At 33.7% G+C, this 19804-nt stretch overlaps 4 protein-coding genes across 5 annotated transcripts; 2 read left to right on the top strand and 2 right to left on the bottom strand.

The window, feature by feature from the left end:
• The first annotated feature begins 1453 nt into the window (after nt 1-1453).
• Nucleotides 1454-4838, top strand: LOC125577819 (cationic amino acid transporter 2, vacuolar-like). Its single transcript, XM_048739727.1, has 13 exons — nt 1454-1828; nt 1938-2139; nt 2224-2308; nt 2417-2557; nt 2654-2772; nt 2854-2950; nt 3033-3205; nt 3310-3535; nt 3622-3865; nt 3956-4064; nt 4162-4274; nt 4372-4447; nt 4532-4838. The coding sequence occupies exons 1-13, from the start codon at nt 1669-1671 to the stop codon at nt 4686-4688; spliced, it is 1902 nt and encodes a 633-aa protein (XP_048595684.1). The 5' UTR covers nt 1454-1668; the 3' UTR covers nt 4689-4838.
• Nucleotides 4839-6469: 1631 nt separating this feature from the next.
• Nucleotides 6470-8357, bottom strand: LOC106365318 (short-chain dehydrogenase TIC 32 B, chloroplastic-like). Of its 2 annotated transcripts, none has more exons than XM_048739729.1 (6): nt 7910-8357; nt 7737-7816; nt 7457-7613; nt 7136-7214; nt 6917-7051; nt 6470-6830 (listed from the first exon to the last, which is right to left on the bottom strand). In XM_048739729.1, the coding sequence occupies exons 1-6, from the start codon at nt 8260-8262 to the stop codon at nt 6591-6593; spliced, it is 1044 nt and encodes a 347-aa protein (XP_048595686.1). In that variant the 5' UTR covers nt 8263-8357; the 3' UTR covers nt 6470-6590. The 2 variants fall into 2 exon arrangements, with proteins under 2 accessions (XP_048595686.1, XP_048595685.1); XM_048739728.1 differs by having other exon boundaries at nt 7136-7217; nt 7910-8350.
• A 7213-nt stretch (nt 8358-15570) lies between these two features.
• Nucleotides 15571-17019, bottom strand: LOC106368977 (26S proteasome non-ATPase regulatory subunit 8 homolog A-like). Its single transcript, XM_013809067.3, has 5 exons — nt 16845-17019; nt 16583-16661; nt 16152-16518; nt 15963-16074; nt 15571-15888 (listed from the first exon to the last, which is right to left on the bottom strand). The coding sequence occupies exons 1-5, from the start codon at nt 16947-16949 to the stop codon at nt 15748-15750; spliced, it is 804 nt and encodes a 267-aa protein (XP_013664521.2). The 5' UTR covers nt 16950-17019; the 3' UTR covers nt 15571-15747.
• Nucleotides 17020-17141: 122 nt separating this feature from the next.
• Nucleotides 17142-18407, top strand: LOC125577818 (30S ribosomal protein S6 alpha, chloroplastic-like). Its single transcript, XM_048739725.1, has 2 exons — nt 17142-17608; nt 18054-18407. Exons 1-2 carry the CDS (start codon nt 17225-17227, stop codon nt 18294-18296), a joined length of 627 nt encoding a protein of 208 aa, XP_048595682.1. The 5' UTR covers nt 17142-17224; the 3' UTR covers nt 18297-18407.
• Nucleotides 18408-19804: the final 1397 nt, after the last annotated feature.

Below are 19804 nucleotides of genomic sequence, written 5' to 3'. Positions count from 1 at the left end.
TTAAAACTGTAACTAGAAAGATATTTCTATTTCAAATGTTTAAACTAATATTTAATGTATTTAATTTTTTATATAAATTAATATTTCATATTAATTAAAAATTAAATATAACAAAATAACTATGGCATTTTAAAAATATTTAATCCAATTGTAGAATAATCATAGAAATCTAATGTAACCAAACATAATTAAATAATATATAGAATAAACAGTCTTGATATAAAAAAAATATTTTATCGTTGCTACAGAGTTACACCAAATTTAGTGGGATATTATAGCGAAAAATAGAATCACTCTAAAATGCAATTGCATATACCGTTCGGTTGGAGAGAAAAAACATCACATCACACGCTATTTTTACGTTTTACGGTGCTGCTGGAGTTAGCTTTAGTGTGCAAGGAAGACATTTTAGTTTGTGAGTAAGAATGATTTATGAGTGAGAATGATTATACCATCTTTATTTTTGATATATATAAGTGTATATATATACAAGATTTTAAAATTGATTTAGTTATCTATATCACTAAAATTAACAACTCATCCATCGGATTATAGTGTCGTCCATTGGCCAAATAGCGGATGTGAAAATCTACTGACAATGGTGTTCGGAGTTTATAATTACACTAGGTAATAATCTGTGTAATGCACATAATAATATATTTTACAAAATATTTATCAAATAAATATTTTTTCTGTAAAAGTCAAATCTATTTTAATGATCTAACCAATTTAAAACTGCGCTTAATATTTACATGTTATCAATTCAAGTATGATATATATTTCTTAATTTTTAAATTAAAACATTTATAGGTTTTTATATGATATATAGTTTAATTTAATTTATATTTCTTTCTAAAATTTAAATATAATATATAAAAAGTAAAATTTAAATTAAAATTATTTGTATCATTTTATAGTAAAATATTTAACCAGTGATCACTAAATTTCAATGTGAATAATTTTTTTTAATTTATATTTCTTTCTAAAATTTAAATATAATATGTAAAAAAATCAATATTTTTATTATATGGTTAATATGATTATCTAAAATAATTTAAGAATATACAATTTGTTATAAAATATTTATTATTTAATCATTAATTTTCAATATATTTTAAATTATATTAGATAATTATGTAGCTTTTATTTAATTAAAAAGAAATAAATATTATATGTTGCTTACTAATTAATTTTATGATTAATTTAGTGAAAATATAGTATATGTTTTGATGAACCAATGAATGAACAACATGCATTGTAATTATTCTAGTATTTAAATTTATATTTGTAAAGATTCTAAAATTATTTTTATAGAGAGTCTACAATTATTTCTCAATTAATATATAAAAGATTTTATCCTTTCTTTGTAATTAAAGCATGAGCACACATTGTTAACAGCCATTGGACCAAAATAATATATATATAAAATATAGAGAAGCTTTACCGATACGGCAAGAGGCACGTTGTAGTTGACCCCCAAGACAGTGGTTCGGATAACATTTTGTCAGTGCCTTCTTTTCTCACGCCACCAATAATTTTATTTATTTCACCTTTTTCTTTTCTTAAAGGAGAGATCATTTTTGTATCTGCTGCCTTTAGCCTCCTCCTTTAATCGGTAGTAGAATCGAATCAACTCCATTGAATAATCGAACTTTTGAGGAGACTCCGATGGGTTTTCTGGTGGATACACAAAAGGAAGGAGGCGGATATTCATGGGGCTGCGTAAGGAGTTTGGTCCGAAGGAAACAGGTCGACTCTGCAGCTAATGGACATTCTCATCACCAACAGCTCGCTAAAGCCCTTACTGTTTCTCACTTGGTTGCTATTGGTAACATTTTCTGACTACGGACTAGTATTTATCATCCGACTTTTTTTTTGACCTTTTCTTAAAGCTTTTGGGAATCTTCGTGTATCAATGGTTTGTATTGTATTTTTAGGTGTGGGAGCAACAATAGGAGCGGGAGTGTATATTCTTGTGGGAACAGTTGCGAGAGAGCACTCAGGACCATCTCTTGCTTTGTCCTTTCTTATTGCTGGAATCGCCGCTGCACTCTCTGCCTTTTGCTATGCGGAACTCTCTAGTCGTTGTCCTTCTGCTGGCAGCGCCTATCACTATTCTTACATTTGTGTTGGCGAAGGGTACTTTACTACTCCTCTTCTTCTATCTCAATGCTTTCTTTCTGTTCTGCTAACTTGTTTTATTTTTCTTGATAATTTTTAAAGTGTGGCGTGGTTGATCGGTTGGGCACTGATTCTGGAATACACCATTGGTGGCTCTGCTGTTGCCCGTGGCATTTCCCCTAATCTGGTCTCTCCCTTTAATCCTTATGTTACTCCATAGCTTGAATGTTAACTACTCAAATACTTTTTTCTCTCATGGGTTTTTAAATTAATGGGTTTAATAACAAAATTACAGGCATTGATTTTTGGTGGTGAAGATGGTTTGCCTTCAATCTTAGCGCGTCACCAGATCCCAGGCCTTGACGTTGTTGTGGATCCATGTGCTGCTATTCTTGTTTTCATTGTAACTGGCTTTTTGTGCCTGGGAATTAAGGAGGTACATACAAGCTTTAATTTATTTTTAATGCCAAACTTCAGGATAAGCCATTTCAACTCTGGTTCAAATTGTTTTTTTTTTCATATATATATGCAGAGCACATTCGCTCAGGGGATTGTGACTGCAGTCAATGTGTGTGTCTTGTTATTTGTTATAGTAGCTGGCAGTTATTTGGGCTTCAAGACTGGCTGGGCTGGTTATGAACTCCCCACAGGGTAAGAAGAGTACTCACCATCACTTGAGAAGAAAGATATATAGTTTAAACATCACTGGAAAAAACATTTCTCCCTTTTTAGGTTTTTTCCATTCGGAGTGGATGGAATGTTTGCTGGTGCTGCCACAGTATTCTTTGCATTCATTGGGTTTGATTCACTTGCAAGTACTGCTGAGGAAGTAAGTTTTGCAATCCATCCAGGCACCTATCTGTTTTTCTTTTTTTTTTTTTTTGTTGCAATAATGTTATATCTATGTGCAGGTGAAAAATCCCCAACGGGATTTACCAATTGGGATTGGTCTTGCACTCTTTCTCTGTTGTTCTCTCTACATGATGGTCTCCATTGTGATTGTTGGCTTAGTTCCTTATTATGCCATGGATCCTGACACTCCCATCTCCTCTGCGTTTGCTAGTCATGACATGCAATGGGCTGTGTAAGTACATGAGCATGACCCTTTAAGATCCACTCTGTTTCGTTTAGACCACTTTAAATAAGTTTGTAAGATTTATTATTTTCTTTTTTGGAATTTTGATGTAGATACCTGATAACTTTAGGAGCTGTCATGGCTCTCTGCTCAGCTCTAATGGGTTCCCTTCTCCCTCAGCCGCGAATTCTGATGGCAATGGCTAGGGATGGTCTGCTGCCTTCTCTTTTCTCAGATGTTAATAGACGCACTCAGGTTCCGGTTAAAGCGACTTTAGCAACTGGGTTTTGCGCGGCAACCTTGTCCTTCTTTTTGGATGTTTCTCAGCTTGCAGGCATGGTAATACTTTTATATTTCTCCTTGGTCTACTGGGACTTTTTTCTTTGTAATTTTTAGTATTTTGAGAGGTGGTGATGATGGTGCAGGTGAGTGTTGGGACACTTCTGGCGTTTACAATGGTGGCAATCTCAGTGTTGATACTCAGATATGTTCCTCCGGATGAGCAACCTCTTCCGTCATCTCTTCAAGAGAGAATCGACTCTGTTTCCTTCATACCTGGTGAATCAAAGTCATCCCATCATGTTGGCACTTCCAGTAACAGTACCAAACAACCTTTGATCAGCGAGAATGATGCTTCGGTTATGGAGAAGCAAGAAGCTCTTGGATTCTGTAAGTAGCATCCACTTTTGAGACCATTTGTCTCTACTCTCTACTAAAGTCGTTGAGCACAGATTTGACATTTGTTGATGATCTTTTTAGGGGTTTTGAGCGAAGAAAACAGAAGGAAGGTCGGTGGATGGAGCATTATGTTCACATGTATTGGGGCATTCCTTCTAAGTTATTCGGCGTCAAGCATCAACTTCCCAGGGTTAGTTCTCACCCACCATTGTCTATTTAGAGCATTGATTTTCCTAAAAAAAGATTTTGATTTGCTTATCATCATCATCTGCTGAAATGGTTTACAGGTTTATTAGATATCCACTGTGTGGTATTGGTGGAAGTCTTCTCCTTGCTGGTTTGATTGCTCTGAGTTCCATAGACCAGGATGATGCTAGGCACACTTTTGGACATTCTGGAGGTAAACAATCAATTCCTTAAGCATATGAAAGGGATGTCTTATAATCAAATCATATTTCATGTTCCGTGTGAATATTTTTTTATTTTTGAATAAATAGGTTTCATATGCCCGTTAGTGCCACTCCTGCCAATCATATGCATCCTAATCAACATGTACCTTTTGGTTAACCTTGGGTGAGTAATCTCTTCATTCACATGCTCCTTGTTTCATCACCAAAGAACAAAAGGGATAATCTCTCTGACCGGCAAACTTGACAGGTCTGCGACATGGGCTCGAGTGTCTGTGTGGCTGGTGATTGGAGTGCTGGTGTATGTTTTCTATGGAAGAAAGAACAGTTCCCTGGCCAATGCAGTTTATGTAACAACAGCTCATGCGGAGGAGATATATCGTGAACATGAAGCTTCTCTGGCATAATAGTGTGTGAGAAAGACAACTCTTTGGTAACAAAAGCTGTACTGTCATTTTGATTTGGATGAAACAAGACTCGCTCCCACCCGCTTTGTAAATATCATATATATATGTCTATATTTCATCATAAATTCATAATCAGAAACAATTCTCGAAGATCTTATGCATATATACCATATATATATAATATATATCCACATTTCCGTTATGCACACAACTCAAAAGGTGCAATGCTCGGTATGTATGTGCACATGTATCTTCAGGTTTCCTATTCGCGCGCATTTCCTTCAAAATCTCCAGTTTCATACCACCTGGAGACCTTCATGCGTCGAAATAAGCCATGTGCACACGCAGCAGAAGCCTGGCTTGATTGTCTCCAGAGAGTCCGATCTCTCCGGTAAGATCAGCTTTATAGCCGACGAGACTGTATATCTCTGGCGGAACAGCACCAAGTCCCATTTGGTCGTATGCGACCGGGAAACGAAAATGAGAACGGGAAATAATGTAAAAGCGCTCTTGCATAAAGTATCATACATACTTTTTCGTGAAAGAACTCCACGAATAAATGGAGAGACTGAAGAGTCACGTTTATAGTCTTGTCATCATTAGGATATAAGCTCTCATTTCCGAGAAATGAGGAACAGTAAAATTGGAATTAGCGAGATTCTCTCAGTCTCGGCCATTGATACTGTTATGATCGTGATGGTTTCGAGTTATTCAAAAAAATTATCGCGGAAAGTGATGTTTAGATGACTTGCTTCTGCACCGTCGATCTTTAGGGATAATCATTTCCAATCTGATGAACGAGATCAAAGAGTCACGCCTTCAGGTATGTCCGTCTATTAAAGAATACCACATATCATTTAATGGACTGGGGTAACTGTTGGAGTATGATTAAATATATAGATCCAGCTCATAAAAGAACCATTTGAAACATGCTAAGTTAGTACTAGTAAAAATATGATCCAGCTATTCCGGTCCAAAGGGTTATACCTTATAGATCGAGATAGCGAACTCTGAGGTCTACGGATAACAACCAAGACTCAGTCACCTTGCTATCAGTCGGTTATATAACATGCCAAAATTTCCGGAGCAGGCACATCACGTGCACCCAAGATGTGAAAAATAGTTGTCCGATTTGAGCAGTATAAAAAACGAGCCAAGACCATAGCTTCGTACATGCTTTTTGATTTACTCACTTGAGACTTAAAATACTTTCTTCGAACTGCATTGTTTTTTGTTGTGTTCTTTGACAATAATATTAGTCCAATTTGAAGACATTATTTTAAAAATCTATTCAAAGAGATCATTTTCCATCCTTTTCGTCAACCTACTCTAATCTACTCTATTCACATTAAAATTTTGATGGCCGGGTTTAGTTCTTACAGTAGTGTATGGTGATATCGCTTAAGATTGTGAAATATTACTAGTATTATATTAGTCATATTTGATATTAAAAGATATTTATTAATTTATCCTGGAAATATTTTTTTTTTGTTTAGGTAGAATTTTCCTTATTTCCAGACAGAATAGATTTTTTTCTAATGCAAGTAGGTTGTTGTACTGCCCTTAACCAATGTAAATTTTCTTGGTTTAATTCATTCTCAACACATATATACTTCATGCAATCGTCAAAACAGAAGAGATCAACAATTTTGGAAAAGCAAGAGTAGAAAATCTCAGAATGTTTATATAATACTTGTGCTAGATTGATGGTACATAGATAAGAATCACATAACAAAGACATAGCTAGATTTTACAAAACCCTACAAGTATATACTATTATATTTACATGAAACCACATATATATTACAGACGCAGGCTTGTACACAAACAAAGGAACATCCGCCGATTCATCTAACTAATACTATGTATACACCTAGTAAACCTACATATATATAGATCTTATTACAGGGCTTGGGATTTACACATAGCATCGTTGGTTAAAGAGCATTTAAATGTTCGGTAAAGATGGGGAGTACAGGAAGCTGGAGAAACCAGCAACTCAGAAGCAGTCCATAGTCTCTGAGCTTTAACACCGCACGATCCCAATTTAGATGTCCGAGCTTCGTTGCAGTCCGAGAAGTACTTGCCGCAAACGTTCCTCAATCTGGGGCTAGTTGCCACGTAGCAAGTCGTTGCTGCTGCCTATATATAATAATTAATAGGCCGGATCAGTTTCCGTAAGATTTACTATGTGTAGGTAATATAAAATGATCAACTTAATTAGGTACCTTAGGAACAGACTTCAATAGCTTGGAGGTCAAGAAAAAGACTAAATCAGTGATGAGACCTTCTCGGTCACGTGTGAGACGTGTTCTCACGATTCCAGGATGAACACAGTTTGCCGTTACATTAGCATCCATTTTCTATACAGTGATTAGTAGAATTATCTATTAATTTATGAACAAAGATGGAAAAATGAAAAAGGCTAGATATGTTTAATTACTTACATGTAGAATCCGGGAGAGCTCTATAGTGTGGAGAACGTTGGCGAGCTTGGAGAGCGCGTACGCACGGGTCGCGTCGTAGCTTCTACAAAACGCAGGTCAAAGCATTTAAATAATTTAGTACTATTATTATGTGGAAGCAAATTAAATAGTAAAAAGAAAGTGAAGAGGACGACGGCGTTTATATTTTGTCGTCGCATATCACCTTTTAATTAATAATACTATAACATTAAATCATTCGCAAAAAGATGATTAAATGATTGGAATATATATAGTTTTTTTTTTTTTTGGTAAAATGGAATATATATAGTTTAATTAATGTACCTATTGTTTCGGGAGATATCGGCGAGATATTGCAACATATCGCCAGAGAACCAGCTGTGGATCACCGATGTAACGTTGACGATGCGGCCTTGAACGCCAGTTTGCGCCGCCGTTTCAATCATATTCTTTAACAGCAGTTTAGTGAGCAGAAAATGGCCTGCGCGTCCAGAGCAAAACCACATGGATTAATTTATTTATGTATAGTCACCTAATCACAATTAATTAGACGGGCCATATAAAATGAAGGAATGATTGATTAATTTTTAAAATAAATAATTACCGAGATAATTAGTGGCGAATGTCATCTCCACGCCGTCCTCAGAGATGGCGTGCTTGTGCGCGTATTTTCCCGCATTGTTGCTGTAATATTATCCCGGACATTGATTAATTATCATATATATAAATATATATATGTATGATTCTTGGGGGTGATCAAGAAGAATGTTTGTTTACATGAGGATGTTGAGAGGGAGATGAAGAGATTCGAAATCGGCGACGAAGCGACGAACGGAGGCGAGGGAGCTGAGATCGAGATGCATGACGATGATCTCCGCATAAGGAAACTCAGAGAGGATACGTGACTTTGTCTCCTCGGCGGTTTTGAGACTCCTAGCCGGAATCACAAGCCTCGCTCCACGCTTTGCCAGAACACGCGCCGTCTCCGCTCCTATCCCCGACGTCGCTCCAGTGATGATTGCTGTTAGAGATCGGAGATCACAATTAACAGTGACATGTTCGGCGGTGGATCTTGATCCGAATCCGCTTGGGCCACCGGAGCCAACCAGGTGCTTAACCGTCTCAATCATTTTTTCTTTCTTTCTCTCTCTGTGTCTATTAGTTTTGGTTCTGTTTCTGGTATAGAGAGCAGTTGAGTATTTTGAGTGTGTTTGGGGTTACTATTTATAGTGCTACGTGTTGGAGGAACATAGCAGGACATATGCGGTGAAGGGAGACAACATTACCCTATGTATTCTTTATTTTGAATTAAATTTCTGATCAATAAACAAATTTTTTTCTTCAAAAGAAGTAAAAAATCAATAACGTAAAAGGGAAATTGATTGGCACCAAAACAAATGATAAACGGAATGAGAATGTGATTAAAATAAATGTTTGGTTAGCCAACTCTAATTGACTAGAGGATGATGAGTCACGGAGCAAACATTATACTTTGATACTGGGTGTTTACAAACTATAATCTTCCAAATTTTTACATATATAAACCACTGTAATGTAATATACAAAGTGGAAACCATGCATAGATAGTGCCATGTTTTTGGGTAACACTATTTATCAATACGATGTCCAACTTTCTAATGGTATTATCCTCCGAATCTTTTTTTCGATTTCATGTATGGTCCCCTTCCTCTTTAACATACACATTTCTATAATCTATATGAGGTGACAAAAATACGTTCAAAGTCTCTATCTCTTACCTAATCATACTCTACATATAAAAGTGCAGGTTTTATGCTAGTGGACCTAAGAAGTACTAGACAATCACGTACGTTTATAGGATTTATTACTCATTTTGAAAACGTATGAAATATTAGTTTACCATAGTATGGTTTCCTCCTCGACCTCGACCCTATCTATCATTCTCACTATCTTTCATTTTTATATAGAAATGATCTTATAATTAAGATAAAACTTTCTCAACAATGTCTACTCTTTTTATTACAAGATGTATAAACTTGTAAGCTTGATGCATTCTTTGCATTTCTAAATAAAAATCTTAAATCTCAGGAGACAAAATTGATTCTTGTTTCCCTTCTTCATACGGCTACGAGAATCGGTTGTGAAAATGAAAAAAAAACTTAGCCGATTGATAACATGTATATAGATTATGAATAGTGGCAGATTTTGAAGTATATATACTAGATTTTCACTCACGATTTTAAAATGTGAAATTAATTTTTATAAAGAATGTAATTTAATTTAATTTTTATTTTTGTTTATATTTGTTAATCGGTTTGATTTTTATGTTTATGCTGATAAATATTTATTTATTTTTCAGATTTTTCTTTTTAAAAAAAATTATTTTTATTTTTAATTTAGGACTAAATTAATTTTATATTTAGGTATATTTTAATAATAATTACAAATTTATTTAGTTATCTAAAAAATAAATAAAAATCTATAAGATTTTGTTCGACTAAATATGAAATATTTAAAACTAATAAAATTATTCAATGACAAAAAAAATATTGTGTGATGATGTATTCTATTAAAATATTTAATATGTAAATAATTAGTAAATTAGTATTAATGAAATGTCTAAAAGTATTTAAAATTTGAGTAACAAATCATAAATCACACGTATGGATAAGATTACTTCTATATAATGTTTTTGTTTTAATAAGGTAGTATATATTGAGAAGCGATTTATACGTTTCATGTGTAGCAATAACTGAAAAATTTATAACACTCCAATAATACATGGAATATAAATTAGAGCTTTTGTATATATTTCCTTCTTCAAAATCTCACTATGTAACAATTAATACTTGTGTCACTAATCTGCAAACACAATAGTTATTCATGTTAGGAATGCTACCAGTAAACGACGGAATATAACAAAAACTTGATGATCATTTCTTTAATCACAGATATAAAATATTTATATGATCTTAACACATCACAATTCCTCATCAAACACATAATTAATTGATATGTTGAGAATATTCTTAAATTCCACCTTTAATTAAATTGCCACGTAGTTATTTTTGCTAGTAAATTGTAAGTGGTTTATGCAAAAGATACGGTGGGGATTTTGGAGAATGACACAATAGAGTAAGCTAATTGACCTCTTTGTTCTTGGAGGATCCAAATCCATCAATGGATGAGAAGGAGATCTTCAAGCTTGATTATGAAAATCATCAAAAAGTATTCTAACGCAAATCCAACTACTACCCACTAACAATTCCACTAAATTTTATTTATAAAGTATACAATTATTTTATAATATTTTCCAACTCAAAAAATACATGTGCATGTCTTATTTGCAGGTCTAGAATGATCCATCTAATTCGTATTAATTAAACAACTGCCTCATAGATATAAACTCAATATGAAGATTAACTTCAGTTATTTTCAAGTGAGAATCATGTCGGAATATTACTTTGCAGAGAAATGGAACCCAAATGTCTCAGATTATTTGCATCTCCTCTGTAGAAAAAGTTGCAAAAATAAATTAGTTATGATAGACGTATTAAAATGTGCTAACCTGAAAGTTTTATTTACTCACCCCAAAAAGATATTGTTGTTGTTTGTGAATCTATCATAAATATTTTCAATGATTGGTCTTTTCTTGAAAAATTTATCGATCCAAATTCAATTAAAAAATAAAAATAAAACTGAAACAATATGGTCCAACTTCTAAGAATCAATTATTAATCAACAATTTGTAGGATATGAATATAATAAAAGTAAAGGGTAGAAGGGACGTTAAGATAAACTAAATGAGATGAAATGGTGTGAATAATATATAAACTCCTCCACCTTGGGAGGCCTTGTCTGTTTCTAAGGATCCCGCACTATATTAGCATTAAAAGGGGGTCGTTGGGTGAGAGATGTTGAATATACAATAAACTTTTTGATTAAATGGAATTAAGAAAAGAGACTCCTCCACCTTTGGAATCTGATGACATTGACAAAGTTGGAATCTTTGCTTTATGTGTTAAAACGGGTTAGGTTTGTGCCGTGTTCTAAAACGCGGCCGCCGCGGGCGACTTTCCGGCGATTAAACGGTCGGCGGCTTGTGAACATAGCGATTGGGTGGTAGGCGGAAGATTAGGCGGAGTGGTACAAATTTTTAGTTTTTTTTGTTAATCTGAACTCAAAAATCGGTTTCTATATGATAGATTCACAAGTTTAAAGTGAAAATTACATTTAAAACCCAAAGAATTGAAAGATTATGCAAAAAAAACTGATTGCGGCCGCAAAAATCTGTTTCAGAAACCGTGAAACCCTAAAAAAAGATTGAAGAAGACGATGAGTTAATTACATAAATGCCATTCATTTAAAAAAGATCAAAAAATAAGCAAAATTGAATCCAATGGGAGTCGAAACCAGATGGGGAAGGCCCTCAAACTTAACATAACCACCAGACTACACGCACTTTTTGTATTGTACATACATAATATAAAACATAAGGTAAAAACAAATCGGCGATAAATCTCCGCGTACTCCCCGATTTTTCTATTAAGCGCTAGGCCCGGTCCGAGCGTCCGACTAACGCCTAGCGTAGTTTTGAACAGAGGGTTTGTGATATTGGATTACCAAATTAAATGCCAACAGAGATAGAGAGTTGGTTGTGTTCAAGAAAAAAAAATGTGTTCAAAAAAAAAAGATAGAGAGTTGGTCATGTCCTATTTTCTATATGGCATGCCATTATTGCTATCAATATATTTATGTTGTTAGCAACCAATCACGTACTAATTAGTTTTATTGGTAGCCTTTTAGAGAACAATACATATAATGATATAATCAAGCTTTGAATGGTCCATAGCATACAGTCTGATATTTTAGTGAGTGGCTAGCTGAATCTGTCTTTTGTAGACATACTCCTTTCTAAGAATCTAGTGACAAAAAATATTTTTGGAACTCGGTATATTTAATATTAAATCAGAAGGAATTTTTAGTCAATTTCTTGTAGTTTAAACGAAATTATGTAGGAAAACATGGTTGCTTTCTTAGTTGCCCACTTGATAACAATAGCCTTTTTGATAGGTGAATATAGATCATTCTGGTATTGAATAGCATACTTCAATAGAAAGATATTCGCAAGTAGAGAATTCAACTCGATCGAATGAATGTTCTTGTAATTTATTTGTTTTTTACATGAACATTCTTGCAAGCTGCAATTTTTGCGGTTTAATATTAAAAAGTATTACACTTGTAACTTTAGCGGGCTATATATCCTACAAAGTTTTTTAAAAAAATATGGTTTAAATATAACATTTTGAGACTTTTAATAGTGTGTCGTCTTAACACAAGATAGTATCTTGCTTTTCCATATAATAATAGTATGCGTTAATCACACTTAAGTTAAAAAAAAGTACGCACGAGTTTCATTGATCAAATATATCCACGAGATTCATGAGCTATGGATTGAAATGAAACGTATCCAAGTAAAATTCCTAGTCAGATTCAACCTCCAAAACTGAAAACAATCTTTTTTTAAACCAATTTGTTGAAGTATCTTTTATGATTGATTAATTAATAGATGATTGCAAGTGAACATCAGATTTTCTAAGAAGATAAGATAAAGAAAGTCAAGTGAGTTATGATGAATCATGTTCCTAAGCATGCATAAAATCAGGGTTGTATATACATATGTAGCCCAAGGTGTTTGACTTGAAGGACTAAATCAGGACAACTGTTGGAGAAGTAGCTGAAACTGAAAATCTGACATTGTTTAAGAACAAAGGTCTAGTAATGGGTTTTTCTTGAAGACGACAGTTACGCTGGACTTTTGAAGAGACTGATCCTTAATGTGCAGCAAGACAAAAACCAGAAGCAAGCGAATCACAACTGAGTCTAAGATGAAAGTTTGGTGTATACCAGTTACCTAAATCCGGTGTTTATTTTTGTATACGGAGTACAAATTCTTTTTTTTTTAAGTTGGATTTTTAATGCGGACTGGAACCTTGATCCGCGCAGATGTTTGTTTTCATTTTTATATACATAAAATTTTTTTTCTACATCATTAACGGTAAATATTTTTAACATTAACCATGTTTATGGTTTTTTTGAACAAAATAATGTTATAGTCAACATATATGGTCTTTTTCTTCCTTTATTTCTTCTACTATTTTTGCAGATAATTTTATAATTTTTAAAGTCATATATTTGTTTGCTTTTACACCATAAAGCTTTGTGGTATATATTTTAAACAATTTCACAAAAAAATGTATATCACAAAATAAATTTGCACATTATATTCATAAATTTAGATTAAAAAGTAAACTATGCACTTATAACAAAAAGTAAAATTAAAATTTTAATAAAATATTATGATATAAATTTAAATTATTCATACTAAAACAGTATAAGGTTGGGTCCGAAATTTTTCTAATTCCAAAAATTTAGCACCCTTTAAAATAAATAAAATAAATTTTTAAAAACTTGGAATCATAATTTCTACTAAAATAAACTTGTTAAAAAGTTATTCCGGCTGTTATTTTTATTCCTAGAGTTTGACATGTGACCGTCTGAATATTTGTTCTTACTTTAATTTTTTTGTATTAAATGGTATAATATATATTTTTAAATTAAAATGTATTAACTAATTGTTAGTATAACATTTTAAAACATAAAAAAATATTTATTAATTTAAATAATTATATTTTTGTTATTTTAATCATTTATTATATTATAGTGTTTGATAAATTATTGGTATAATGTTTTCATATAACTAATTGGACTTATGTATATGAAAACATTGTACCAATAATTTATGAATAGATTATTTTTTATTTTATTTATATATTATATAAATTGATTATGATATGTGTTTCTTACTTTCTTATAAATTACTAATTTTTATCGGAAAACATTTAATACGTTAATACAAAATATATTAGAAATCTATTGAAAAATCTATTTTGGTAAGATTCGATTAAGGAAATCTATAATTTAAATTAGGAAAAAGACAAACATACTAATATAAATTCAATAAATATTTCAATGACGTGTCATTGTAAATAAATGGTAAAACTAAAGACCACACTGAAGGTACACTTATGAACCATTAAAAAATCTCAATAGTTCAAATGTTAGGGTTTCTAGAGTGATATAAATATGTCCTTAATTGTCTTTGGTGGTAAAGAGAGGAGATAAAACTTTTAAGTTGTCTTTAACAAACAAGTTTAATTGATATCATAAAAAGGTTTGTTGTGTGGCTGCAACTGTGCACCCAATGTTACAACCAAAGAACATCTAAAAACGTATTTATATCAGTCTAGAAACTTTAACACATGAACTATTGAAACTTTTTAATAGATCATAAGTGGGCGTTAGGCCTTCAGTGTGGACTTCAATAGATAGCAACAAACAGAGCCATTATGGTAAGTTAGTGTTCCAGCAGTTTCTCACCATTATAGTGACGGATAGGCATGGATATGGAGTAGATATCCAAATTTTTTGCAGTATTCGTGATTTTTGCTCCATTTCAAACGAATGTCTATGTTTATAATTTGTTTCATTATGGGGACATCCGAAGTTCTTATAAATATCCGCGAATTAATCAATTCGTTTGGTCAGTTATACTAAAAGTAAATAAGAAAATAATATATAATTTAAAAATCAAATAAAAACTTTCATAATGCCAATTTAAAATAAAAATAATATCATATTAACGAACTAATATTTTTAACAGAAATTGTAATAAAAAAAACAATATTAACAAACCTAATAAAAAACTCATAAATTAACATTTAACTCAACATAAAAATAAATTGGATATACAATAACCAAAAGTAAAAAATTTGAAAAACAACTTAAATTAAAAAAATAACCAAATTATATCATAAATATGTATAAAAATATTATCAAAAAAAATATTATAAAATATAATTTAAGTTAAAATTTAATACTGCATTTGATGTAGGAAAAAACCTAGTTAATTTTATGTTAAAAGTGAATTGTAAAAATTGTAAACCTAGTTATGAAAAAACCTAGTTAAAAAAATAACCAAATTAAGGTTATTTTGCTATTATACTTGTTTTTCAGTAGAGAAGATTTCCCTAATATATTTATTGATGATAAAGAGATATCTTGGAAAGTTAAACACAAACTCCACTTCTGTTTAGTCAAAAAGAACGGAAAAAAAACTCCACTTCTAAGGAAACTAACATAGAAGCCATGTTCCGAGAAACAACAAAGAAACTCATTTGTTTGAAGTTGTGTACGTTACAGGATCTACAAATCTCTCCTACTTTTTATCCAATAAAAAGGAACCATACAAACAAAGAGATACTGAACTAAAAAATTTCACTACAAGCCGATATTCCAATGTCTAAGCCTAGTTTATACTTCGGGGACAGCAAGTTTACAAAAAAAATAAAACATCAAAAAGAGGAGAAGAACCAAAGCGCACACTGGAAAACATAATATAACAACGTACGAACGAAGAACCTCATTTGCGGCAAATGATTTGCCAAAACCAATTAACCAAATACATGTATTGAGTCTCTTCAAATCAGTCATTACATTGATAACAAAGTTTTATGACCTGAAGCTCTTTTCTTAACAATAAAATGGAAGAGACGAGTAATGAGTAAAAGTCCATCTTACACGATACGCTCAAGCTCTCTGGCGTAGCTTAGAGTCTGGTTGATGAGCTGAAGAGACGGAATCTCTTTGCAAGGTGCAGTTTCTTTGGCTTTCTGGAACACAACAAACCCGTCCTTCACTTCCCACTCCGGGTGCTCCTATAAGATTGAATATTAAAACTAATCACATCAAAGGGTTCATGAAAGAATAAAAAAAGATTCCAAAATATTACCTCATTGACATAGGTCAAGAGTTCTTGATCAGAAGAGAAGAGCAACATCTGCCGGGCATCGCTGATAGAGACATAATCATAAGCTTTCTCGCTGCATCCAGCTATCTCATCTCTGATAACGATGAAAAAGGATGAGTATAACACGCTAGATGAGACTGAACTAATAACTCAGAGAAGGACGGACTATACCTAATGGTCTTTGCCAAGAGGTCCATGAAATAAACGTAGGTCGCATCAGGTGCGGTCTGTCTAGCACTGAGGACACGGTTATAGGCACCTTCCATGAAGGACTGCTCAAGCTCAACGGCATGCTTGATGCAAGGATTCTCCAGAGTAGCAGAGGAGAGCAGCTCGAGTTCGGTGTGGAATTCAGCAATTCTGTTTTGCACAAGCAGCCTGAGGAGGTTGAGACCAAGGATAAGATTCTCCTGTGGAGATGGTGGAAGACGGTTCCTAGCATCGACATAGTAGGGTTTGAGCTGGAAGAAATCTCTCTCAAAAGCATCTTGATCCTCAGTTTTAACGCTCAGAACAACAGCGTGCTCGTAAATGTCCCCTATAAAGTTTTACCAAATTGATCAAATTCAAATAAATCTATGCAGCAGAACAGAGAAACGTACTAGCAATAGCGAGCTCCTGAGCAGCGTTTGGAGTGTTCTCAAACAACGGAGGAAGACTTGTGAATTTCGTCAGAAGAACCTGAAACACAACATCTGAAAATTCTCAATCCAGCACTATAAGATCCTCCCTACACATTGCTAATCTAAATTTAGCTGTTTCAAAAAAGACGAATCTCTCCTAGATCTGAATCCCTCAGAGACAAAATATGCAAAGTGGAAACCAACGAATCAAAGTAAGGTTACGAAGAGTAGTGCATAGTACCTTAAGCCGAGACAGTAGGTCACTGCAGGTATTGTAATCTTTCCTCACAAACGCCGCCTTGAATCTCTCCAACTGCTGCGATACTTCTGTGAGCTGCGGATCCATTAGAGAGCTTTCTTCGTTTTCTTTTCCCGAACTGGCTTGATTGCGAAGAAAGAGATATCCAGAGAGAGAGAGAGACGGGGACAGCGCACAGTTATAATATGGCTTTATAAATATAGGCCTTTAACGGGCCGAGTCGATTTAAAAAGGCCCACGGTTTACATTAGCAATTCCGACTAACGTGTACACACTGAATCATCATCTTCATCTCTTATCCAATTACCTCCATCGACTCTTTTGCTTTCTCTGACAAGCTCTCATCTCATATAACAACAACAATGGTGTCGTCTTCGCTGTGTCTATTGAATGCTCCTGTTTGCCCTCACTCTCTTCCTAATGTCTCGTCGCAGCCACTCCTCTCTTTCTCCCGTTCCCTCAGGCCATTCGTTTCCAAGTCCAAACCTTTGGCCTCGCAGAAGAAGAAGAGAGACAACTCTGGACCACTCGTGGTGAAATCTCAAGCTCTTGATTTCTCAGGCACTTTCTTTGAAGGTGGATTCGGCTCCGACGATGACCCCACTTCTCCTTCCGTCTCTACTGCCCTTGAGGACAAACCCGAGCCTCAGTGCCCTCCTGGTCTCCGACAGTACGAAACTATGGCCGTCTTGAGACCCGACATGTCTGAAGATGAGCGCCTTGGTCTCACCCAGAAGTACGAAGAGGTAAACCAAACAAAAAAATGTTGGAATTTATGTCTGATAATTAGTGGGATGTTAGAGATAGAAGGAGCCTTTGCTGGATTCAAAGATTGTTTGATCAGTTGGTATAATCAATTTTCTGAATCCAATGTGGAGACTTTCTTTTGATAGTATAGGTAAGTGATGGTTTGAAATTTGCTATCTATGCACTTTTGATTACGAACCAAAAATCTTCTAGAGAATGGTGAATATTACATGTAGAGTTAGTTTAAACGGTTCAATGTTTCTTTCTTGCAATCCGGAGTTCGAAATATTGTAGTTAAAGGGTTAGGATCTATGAATTCTTCAAGTCCTGATATATCTATGCACAAGATAGGTGCATTTACATTTAACACTCTATTCCATTCTTTAAATATCCAGTTTGTTTGATATATTGCTGTTTTTGTTTTGTTTTGTTTTGTTATGGAAGTTGCTTGTGGCTGGGGGTGGAATGTATGTGGAAGTATTCAACAGAGGAGTGATTCCATTGGCTTACAGCATCCGAAAGAAGAACAAAGCTGGAGAGACTAACACTTACTTGGATGGCATCTACCTTCTTTTCACTTATTTCACCAAACCTGAATCCATCACTCCCCTCGAGTCCGTTCTCATTGCCGATGATGACGTTATCCGATCTTCTTCCTTCAAGATCAAGAAGAGGAAGTACAACTAAAATGAGACCATCAACATTATGTCTTTGTATGTGACCAAAGTTAGATTCTTTCTTTTTTTCTCTGTTTCTTTCCAACAAACTTATAAAAGTAAATCTATCTTTATTTGATTATGTGTTTTGTGTATCTTTTTTTCTTCTTGTGAAATGCTCTGTTTTCATGTGTTACAGAGTGAAAGAAACTCTAATGCAAAATTTGAGAAGCATGCATGATATTATGTGCCTTTGCAAAAACAAATTTCTAGCACCATATATATATATATATATATATATATATATATATATTATAATGATCTAACCCACACTCATGTCAACATGTCTCAGCCCAAAAGAAACATAGAGATACTATAATTTCCAAACGTGTCTTTCCAAACCTATTCACACCCACTAAATTACGATGTAGAAATCCAAGAGCTATCCACCAAACATATGTTCTCTTTTTTTTTTTTTTTTTTTTTTGATCAAATCAAACGTATGTTCTCTAAGCATATGATTTGAGTACTAATAATATCTGATGATTGTGTCGCTGTAGAAATTGTTAATATTTATTGAGAAATGAGGATAATATTCTCTTTATGCATATATGTTTTTTTAGTAGATTTCTATCAATTCTTCTGAATAGTTTATTGTTTCAAACTTTTGAAAGATACAAAATTATCCGACAGATAAGACTGGAAGGTGTGGCAGCTAAAACAAAGGCTTGTAAAGCTGGTGGGCACTAAAAATGTTGCATAATTGATTCATCGGATTCTCAGACTGGAAGGTGTGGCAGCTAAAACAAAGGCTTGTAAAGCTGGTGGGCACTAAAAATGTTGCATGATTGATTCATCGGATTCTCCACATCTTGATATTGATTTCACATTGCATATGATAAAGTGCAAGCTTTCTTGTAATAGCTATATATCATGTTACTAGCTTCCATATAAATAGTGTGCATCTTCCGAGTACCCTTAATTTTCCAAGCATAGGCTTGGAGTCTAGTGATATTGGACACCGAGTATATAACTTCAGTTTCGTGATTCATGATACTTCTAGCGACCCAGTATGATCCAATATCCAAATTTAAAGGTATATTGACCACTTTTATAAAGCTCATACAAAAAGTATCTTGATGATTGGTTCGGGTCGAGCTTCAAATCAGCGGTAAATTTTCTACAACAAAAAACTTTTCAAGAATTTCTACATACCATTCTTTTGGATCACTTCTACTAAAATTACTAACTATCATTCTCGGGTAAACTACGGGGGCACTAGGACAGACCGACCTTGGTGTAGCCAGGATCCAAGGATTCTCCAATCTCATAGCCTGAGTGAATCTTTTGTGTACCCCAACAATAGTAATTGTTTTGCAGTTGAAAGACTTGTCTACACATAATGAGTATTTCTAGTATGATTTACAAAAGTGAACTAAGCCTATGATATTTGCCGCGTAAAACCTAAGCTAGAAAATAGTTCGGAATTTGTACTATTCACCACAACAGTTTTCCTTCAAAGCTAGGTTAAATTCATGG

This window comes from Brassica napus, chromosome A9 (assembly GCF_020379485.1).
Source record: "Brassica napus cultivar Da-Ae chromosome A9, Da-Ae, whole genome shotgun sequence".
Classification (NCBI taxonomy): Eukaryota; Viridiplantae; Streptophyta; class Magnoliopsida; order Brassicales; family Brassicaceae; genus Brassica; species Brassica napus.
Note: the sequence above shows the minus strand (reverse complement) of the source record. Positions and strands in the feature narration are given on the sequence as shown.